The 9361-nt window shown below is 39.5% G+C and overlaps 1 protein-coding gene across 5 annotated transcripts in view; it reads right to left on the bottom strand.

The window, feature by feature from the left end:
• Window positions 1–9: 9 nt before the first annotated feature.
• Window positions 10–9361, bottom strand: part of ANO4 (anoctamin 4) — a 132513-nt gene continuing 123161 nt past the window's right edge. For all 5 annotated transcript variants that reach the window (XM_083573609.1, XM_083573611.1, XM_083573613.1 and 2 more), the window contains 6 exons: window positions 9111–9263; window positions 7832–7979; window positions 5487–5606; window positions 4175–4280; window positions 1683–1883; window positions 10–642 (listed from right to left, as the gene is read on the bottom strand). In XM_083573609.1, the coding sequence (XP_083429735.1) occupies window positions 1692–1883; window positions 4175–4280; window positions 5487–5606; window positions 7832–7979; window positions 9111–9263 (719 nt within the window). In that variant the 3' untranslated portion in view covers window positions 10–642; window positions 1683–1691. The remainder of the gene's footprint in view (window positions 643–1682; window positions 1884–4174; window positions 4281–5486; window positions 5607–7831; window positions 7980–9110; window positions 9264–9361) is intronic.

The following is a 9361-nucleotide window of genomic DNA, read 5'->3' as shown; positions in this document are numbered from 1 at the left end:
CAAAAAGCAAGAATTTTATCCATAATTTATTTTTAAAGCTTATCACATTATTGAAGCATTAAACATGGCTTTATGTTGATGGTATATTTTAAGTGTGAAAATTTGACATTCTTAACCATAGGGCTTTTTTGTTTTTTGTTTTGCTATTTACAATAAACAATCTCTATATACTTTATATATATTATACATATGTATGATATATAATATCTTCCCTCAAAAAAAATGAAAACAAAGAGCTACCAGATATGTAATCAGTGTGTCTGATATACATGGTACTTTAATAGGAGATGTTATAATAGCCATTGCTAAAGTACCCAGATTTTTTTATGTCTATTTACTATTGGAAGTGTTGAAAAAGTGACAAGGAACATAATGCAAAAGAGTAGCAAACAGGCTGAAAAATAGTCCACGGTATATAAGTTTCTTGATTTTAAAAACGAGTTGCATGCTTGTTTAGAATGGCATATGAGTAGCAATCATATGCAGACTGCAAGATGATTTCACAGTAAAACTCCTTGACATGTTCTGTCCTGTTTGCTATGTCAGATTGTGGCATGCATTGAGGTTGCATCTTTTGTTCATTCTCTTGAAGGTAGTGTTCTCGTGGAACTGTAGTAAGCAAATGGAATATAGGTATCCTACCTGCAAATGTAAGCAGCAGCAGCAGCAGCAACAACAAAAAATAATATCCAGTCAGGAAAAGAGGAGACACAATTCATATATTCAACCAAATAGCAAGGATATTGCATTATGTACACACAAGTTGTGAGATTAAGCAAATGTGAATCTCTAACTGGATTCAAGGCCACAATTTTTATCTTTAGGGGACTGTAATTGGATTGCATGTATTTTAATCTGATGAAGGACAAAAGGGGAAACTTGTTGCATAGAAAGAGGACTCATTATCAAACGATATGTCTCACTGTGAACAGTGGCAGCAACACATTATGCCGATCCTTCAGACTGAGATTTATGTAAGCTCAAAAACACACAATAATACAGTAAAAGGTAATTTTTGTTGGGCCAATAGAACAAATTATTTTATCTTCTTCAATTTATATACCACCCTTCTTCATCCCTAGGTCGCAGGGTGGGTCAGAACACAAAAGTACATAATAATAAAAAGAACAAAATAAATTGCATTTTATTAAGCCAATGCAAAGATGTTTTCAGAAAACTTACCTTACAATCTATTCCTGTGTTTTATTGAACAAAACCTACATACCACGCTGAGAGTTTTTAATCACCAGGAAACCATACAAAAGGAGTAAACTGATGGTAGAAGTACCACAGGATGGACCTTGCATAACATAATGCAACACAATTTGTATTGTTGGTTACCTGAGCTATAATGGTAGGTTTTAACTCTCTTATTTCTCACCTTGCCTCCTATAGTTAAACTATTAGGCTTGGTATGGTTATGTTGAGCATTGTTAATAGAATGGTAAAAAATAGGCAACACAATTTTTAAACTCAGTGGCTGACTGGTAACACACTGCGAGCCAGAGGTTATCCACCCCAAGTAATAGGATAGGCTAGCTATATTTTCAGACTTGTTATGTTCAAGCCCCTTTGCCCACAAAACAGTTATCTAAACTCTTGATTGTATTAGAGAGTTTCTCAAATTATCAGGGCAATTTGTTTCACACTGTTGAACTGAGGTATCATTTAGAAATGCTCACCCAGCTTAGTTACGGCCACTCGTTGTGATAAGATTTCCCATTTTTCTTCCTTTCCTTCCGTTCCTTCTGTAGACGCTCCAGTTCTGCTTCATACATCATTTCCTGGATCAGGTACTTTTCCCTTCTCATACGATCCCTCAGATCTTTAGGTAGATCTGGGATTAAATAGGAAATCAAGTGTTTTATACAAAACACCAGGTGCTGTAGAAAACAAACGTGTAAATTAAGCATAAAAGTTCAACAATATGTGGAATACTTTTAAAGAAATATACTCAGCTAAGAAAAATCTGTACAAATGCAGTCTTTGCAATTGCACCTTTATTTATGCATTCACATTTTGTTCCATCTCTTAGGAACACAGGAAACTGCCAAGTCTGACCACCAGCCCATCTGAGCTCAGTATTGTCAACATTACCTGGAAACAATTGGGACTGGCCCGTTTGCTAGGAAAGCATAGGCTTTTTCGCTGAGCTATAACACACCCCATACTCCCCCCCCCCCATATTTCCATTTTCACTCCCAACAATTCTGTTGAGCATAAGAATGATTAATACCGATAAAAAACACAACCTGTACGGTTTCTCTTTCATACAGTACAGTAAGCCTGCAACTTGTGATCACAACCTTCCATGGGCTGGGGTAAATAAATGAATGGGGAGCCACAGTTCTTTGCTCTCAGTTTATATTTTCCCCCACCTGTGCTCCCAGCAAGTATTCCTCACTTACTAGGCTTTGGTAAGGGAGTGGGAGGGCTCTGACAATGTCCCACAGCCCTCATGCCACCTTCCCAAAGCAGGGTAAGGTAAAGTGAAGTGCTGGGCTTTGGGAAGGAGGCATGAGGGATCTGGGATACTGCCAGAGCCCTCTCACTGCCTTCCCAAAGCTGAGTAATGGAGGCACCTGACTTTGGGAAGCAGGTGGAAGAGCTCTGGGACACTGCCGAAGGAATTATTGGCTCCCAAACTGGGGGCTCTTCATTGGGACCACTCTGCGAGGAGTTTAACCATGAGCTCAGGTTCAGATGTCGTGGTAAGCCATACCTTTGGCAATGAAGGAAAAAAAGACTGGGGATGAGCAAACAGGCTGTAAGGACCCTGGTTGCCTCTTGGGCCACGGTGGCAGAGCTGCTGACCCTATTCAACTACAGGGCTACACCTTGGTGACCAACCAGGGCTTTTTTCAGCAGGAACTCAGTTCCAGCACCTCTCAGGTGGGCACCACTGCCATTATAAGAGAACAAGGGAGGCGTTCGTGGTGAGTTCCAGCACCTTTTATTCTAGAAAAATTAACCTGGTGACCACTGTGCCTGAGGCATAGCAGAACTGCCTCTTAAAGGAGGCAAGCTGGAATATTTCAGTAAACTGCCTAAATAATTTAATAAGAAAAACTCTGGGGCTAATGGTGTCTCATATCCACTTTGAGGGTTTTTTCCTACAATCAAGCAGTATAATTTTATGACATAAGTAGAATAAACAAAAAATATCCCACAATTTTTACTATTTAAGGTTGTTTTTATAGTATCTCTTCAAAAAGACATTCTCACCAAATGCAACCGTAATTCCCAATTCCCCTCCCACCACCAGCATTTCAAGCATCTATTTGGATAATCTTTGCTGTTACATACCATCTGTTTCATAGCAGTTTTCTCATATATTTATGTTCAATGCAAACTTGTGTGTCTCCCCACAGATAGTCTTATGTCTCGCCCCCACTTAATCATGAATTCTTTTACTTGTTCTGATTAAGTATCGTATTTAAGAAGCAATTTCCAAATCTCTGACAGTTAATGGTCCTTATGGTTTATCAGCAGTTTTTCAAATTATGTTAATTCTCTTTAAACTAGGATTGCCTCTTTTTATTTATAACTGAATTTATCTGAAAATATTCACAGCACGGTGGACTTTGCTGGTTTAAACAGTCTTTAATTTTTAATTATTCAGTCATGCTCCCACATTTTGGATTGCTGGAGTTTTCATTTCATTCACAATAATTATGTTGCAACAGCTTATTTGACAAAACTAGTCATAAACAGCATACTAACAATATGGGGAAATGGAAGTACAATATTTGATTAAATGCAAAATGACAGTAATTACTAATTATTCTTTTACCAAGAGTTATACAATACACTGACTACAAACATTTTAACAAGTTTCTGCCTTGGCACATAATACTAATTCTAAACTGAATATCCAGAATGCTAAGAAAAAGAGGGTAATCACTATTTGGTTTTCCTTCCCTTTTCTGACAGTAAGAAAAGGGTGTTTTAAAAAATGAAACATTTAGGTTACCTCACAAATTCAAAAACTGGGATTTGACCCTGAAACTGACCAACATGCTACATGCAATAAATCCTATGCTGTGCTGAGATCTGTTGCACAGAATCAACTAGGAGATCATTCTTTTTTCCTCATATATAGGATGATAATTGGTTTCAAAACCCAACATAAAGTTTGGAAGTCTGCAAAATTTGTTTTAGTCCTAAAACTTACCTCGAATACAATAATAAAAGCCAATCGTGCAGCTAAGACATGCCAAAACTGTAGCGTATAGCCGTAGGGCACTGGAGCATGAGGGGGGTCACGATAGTCTCTGTACCTAAGAACAAAACAAAATAGGAAGTTAGCCTTGTCCATCTCAGGGCAATGAATGCCAGGCCATAAATGCAAGAGCATTCTGCCCTAGGTCTGTTGGCATTGGCATCTGACTAGGCAACGTGAAAACAAAATGGTGGACTAGGTGGGCCTTTGGCTTCATCCAGCCAGGCTCTTCTTATTTTCTTACATAAGAAATAAGACTTCAATAGAGAGGCAAAGAAGTGCCAACCCTGCATATCTGAAGAAGTTCAACCTATGCATGAGGCTCCTCCAGAGCTACAGTTGTCTTTTTCACTCCACTTCTGCCCTCCTGAGCACACAGTGCTCTGGTTCTATACCACCAATTGAGGGAGAGAAAAGAAGCAGATCGACAGTGGGGATCTGGAAGCAGAACTGCTTCTGGACCCAGGATCCTGTTCTGAGTACTGCTGTCTATCACCATAGATTTGTCTGGTTGCAGTGTCTGTTGAAACCATGTCCTCCTCCTACATACCTGAGTAAGGAAACTTAGCAACAGTGCAAAATAAACTATGTTTAATCTACATGAACACAAAACAACCCCGTTTTCCAATATCTTTGTCTAGACAACTATTGAAGTGCAAAAAAGCAGCAACAAATAGCAATAGGATAAAAAAATCTCCTAGAATCTTTCAATTTTGCATATAATAACTGAGCAGGATAAATGGCCACTTTCTGCTCTTTCAATTCCTTCCTTCCTTCCTTCCTTCCTTCCTTCCTTCCTTCCTTCCTTCCTCCCCCACCACCCAGATTCTGTTTCCTCACCTTCTCCATTGTTTTCTGGGTTTAATGTCGGAAGAGACAGTTGCTGTTAATTCTGAGCTGTATTTTCGCAGGCTGAGAAATTATAGGGGTTACAATTATCTTCCCTGCCTTCAAAATTTAAAGCCAGAAAACGGAGAATACAGTGGTGGGACAGGTCTATAGCCATCTCAGGAATTCATGGAAGAAGAATTTAACTGCAGACTTCCTGATTCATAGCTCAAGCTCCTGGGCAGCTGTGAATGGTGCAGTGGGGTGGTAGCAGTTGCCTGACCCCCCCAGTCGGTGGGTTCCTGCTGCTTACCTGGAAGGAAAGTGGAGTGGAGGGCAGGAGCTCCTACGATTCACTAGCTATACTGATACTAATAATACCATCAGAATAGAGATTATTATTCACATGGCAGTAGTTTTGCATATATTTCTTTACCTGCAATATTTTAACGGCGTGCCGGAGAACTCACTTCCATTTGATGATGGTTCTGAACGATGTTCAAAATCGTACACTAGAAAAACTGATAAACTTGCATTAACGTAGCCAACCATACACCTGGGAAACAAGAATTTTTCCATTTAGTACATTCAGTCTTTTAACTTCAGACTTGTTTCAAAACATGGCATGTTGATGGGAGCGGGGGCAAGGAACACTTCCGTCTGTGAGCCAAACATCTTAGAAACAAGAGTTAATAAAATCAACATTCCAGCCAAGTGTGACTGATGATCACTTATGGATCAGTATTACTAACACTTATAACAGTTTTGCAAGCAAAGCGCAACCGCCGACTTTGGGGAATAAAAACTCTACTGAAGTACTGAAATATTTATATTTTATATTTCTTTCAGCAAAAGAATGCCACAGTAAATTATACTTTGTCCTATCTTGGTCCTGAGTCAGCTCCGAGAAGACCTGCATATTCCCACTTTAAAGGCAAGCTGGCATGAACAGAACAGGCTGAAAACCCTTACACAGTACATTTCTAAATTTCTCTCTCTCCATTGTGTTGTGCTGGCAAAAGAAAGGAGACAGGAAAAAGCAAACCTTCGAATGCCCTGCAGTGATACACAACTTTAGGGAGCCTGACAACTTAGAAATCAGACCCAACTCATTATGGAAACAGAGCATTTGTTTCCTCTCCAACATATACCAAAGTGCCAAATCCTTGACAAGCTAATGAGTTAGTAGCGCTGTCAATCACAAGTTGTAACTTTAACTGTTCATTTTCTGCCACTATGACAAAACTACAATGACGCCCAAAATAGAGCAAAAATATAACATCAACAAATTCATTCCTGTGCATGAAAAAATGAAAATGTAATACATCTGAATGTTTAATGGAAGTTACCCTTTGTGAAACGTGGCTTAGCTCACTAGGTTAAGGTGTTAAGGCATCCAGCAGGAACACAGTTCCCAGCACATAACGCCAATGAAACGAAGGGTAAACTTTTGAAATAGAAAAATAGCAACAGCATCAGTACTATGTCTTTCTGTCTTATTATACACCACACTATGGAAGCTTCAGTCACCTCTGTCTGCATTAAAATTATCACGGTATGGCTAAAAATTGCAGTAGTAGACCCTAAACATATGTTCTGGAAAAACTACAGGAAATGGCAGGAGACTCTCTTTCCATTCCTCAAAGAGAGCTTCTGGGAGTAATATCTTATTGTTATATTTATTGTTTCCCACAAAATATCAAACAACAAATCTTTACTTTGCAGAACTTATAATAGCATTGGTACAAAACTTTGTATTGCTGTAGTTTTTCCCTATTTATTGCCGCATTAGGCAAAAAGACATTTTTTTTATCTCGTTCCTTATGTTCTTTGAAGCCAAACAGGAGTACAAATGGCTGGATGAACTTTCAAGAGATGCTTGTGGAAGGCACTAAATTATGGAGATCTGGGCACAAGCCATACTGACATCCCTTATGTTTTTGAGGCATCGCGGTACTGCATTTTTCACCAATGCAATTGCCACTCAAGAGGCACACTATATGGAACACACTGCTGAATCTCATTTGTTTATATGTGCTACATGCCATCGCAAAGGGCAATACATACCTGGGAGGGTCTTTATCACAAAACTCTATGGCAACCATCACTGCAGTTAGTTGTAACTGTGCAGTGCTTGAAAGTTCACTCTTAAAAACAACAACTCAGGTACATGCATGTGTTAATCCAAGTTAATAGAGAGATCATCCTCTGAATTACTTTGCACAAGGGTGAATAAGAAACTGCAAACACACACCCCTCAGATAAGGATGTGGCTGTGGGTACACCACAACTGCATTTTCCCTCCCCATGAATAATAAAAGTTGCATGGGAAAGGCCGTTTAAGTTAAGCACAGGTGCCTACTAAACAGCAGCATTAAAAAAAAAGCCACCCAGTTGTTGGAGGATAAAACTTCCTTTCCATAGGTCCACTCCCACCCAGCTGATGGGATAGAGAGAGAAGATGATGAAGAAGGATACCAAGCAAGTTCTGTAGGATCAAAGTCTCTCCCACTTATAACAAAAGCAGCACACTGTGGGTTTGACTGGAAATCCCCAGCAAAAGAGTAATGCAATAAGTAGAAAGGTGGTTACAAAAATCATTTTAAAAAATAGCCTGAGAAGTCATGGAATCAAGAAGCTGAAGTGGTGCTATTATTACAGGTTGGGGGCATGTACTGTGTGCCTCCTGAGCAAGCAAGAAGCAACAGCATCACACAAAAAATGCTCGTGTAGATTGGGCCTGGGATGACCTTACTTCATGTTTCTATAATTAAAACTTACTTTTGTCCAGCTTCCCCTTGACCTGCGCATGGTCCATATTTGTAAGCGTAAACAAGCCGAGGGATAAAATCCGAAGTTACAGCAATAACAAATGCATTTGTGATAACTGAAAGAATTCCTATGCCTTCCAAAATTCCATACCAGATTCCTGTGTAATAAAGAAAATTCTGTGTTAGTTCCAGGAACAGCAGCAGAAGTAGCATTTCAAATGCAAATACAGTTGCAACTTATTAGTACAAATCCCATATAACGTTGGTTCTACATTTGCAAAGCATCTGTCTTTTAGTGCGGCGGCAGCTATGCTTTGAAACTCTCTGCCTATTGACATTAAGCTGGCGATCTTGCTATATTATTTTAAATATCCACTGAAAGCTTTTTTAAAAAAACTTTAACGAGGTTTATAGGCCACTTAATCATAAAACTCTCCAAAGAAATAAAATAAATAAAAACATTTACTACTTAATAGGCACATAGGAAGCTGATTTATACCAAATCAGATCACTGATCCATCTAACTCAGTATTATCAACACCAGGGGTCGCCAGCCTTTTTGGACCATAGGGAACATTTTGAATTTTGAGAGAGTGTAATGGGCAGCCGATACCATAGCTAAATGATGTGTGGCAAAACACAAAATGGCCATTCTGTATAGGACTTTGTAACACCAGTATCGTGAACTTAGCATGGTAGCTACTGTATTTTTCCGTGCATAAGATGAGGTTCTTTTATTTTAAAATTATGCTTAAAATTGGTGGGCATCTTATACATGGATAGTGGAGAGGTGGGACAGGCGATTGGTGGCTGCCGCGAGCAGGAGATTGTCAGCTATGTTTTTGTTGGTGATTGGTGGGTTTGGCAAGGTCCACTGGCTATTTGCTGCTGTAGTATTAGGGTGGGTGATTGCCGCTTGCTAACAATTGGTTGGTTCATCACTGTGCATGTGATTGGCTGTTTTGGTCCTGCGGGTGAGCTATTTTTGGCAATTCCACCCCCCCCCAAGTTAAACAAGTCTGGGCAATCCCCCCCGAAAAAAGCTCAGCAACTGTGGGCAATCCCCCCCCCAAAAAGCTCTTTAAGCAGTGGTGTAACATGATGGTGATAGTCTACCCTAAAGAGCATTCAAGTCTCAACATTTTGCACTAGATGCAGATTCTGGGGCAACCTTAGGGGCAGCCCCACAGAGGGAGCATTACAGCAGTCTAACCTAGAGAACAACTGAATGTATGAACAGATTGTGGCATTGAGCAGACACTTGAAATTCATAATGGTAAACAGCTTACCTATATCTTTGGCTCTAGAAGCTAATGGCCGCCTCCACTGTGTAACAAATTTGTATGCATCAAGCCGGATTTCAATAATATTGTTAAGTAAGGCCAGAAGTGGAGCAAGTGGAAAAGCTGCCACAAAGATGGTTGTGAATCCAAACTGAAGAACTGTGAAAGGGTGAGAATGAGGGACACACTCAGCCATATGCTGGAAAACAACCCAAAATTAGAGTGCTGACTTTGGATATATCTGCACCATTGATCTA

Source organism: Podarcis filfolensis, assembly GCF_964270895.1.
Source record: "Podarcis filfolensis genome assembly, chromosome: 10".
NCBI lineage: Eukaryota > Metazoa > Chordata > Lepidosauria > Squamata > Lacertidae > Podarcis > Podarcis filfolensis.
Note: the sequence above shows the minus strand (reverse complement) of the source record. Positions and strands in the feature narration are given on the sequence as shown.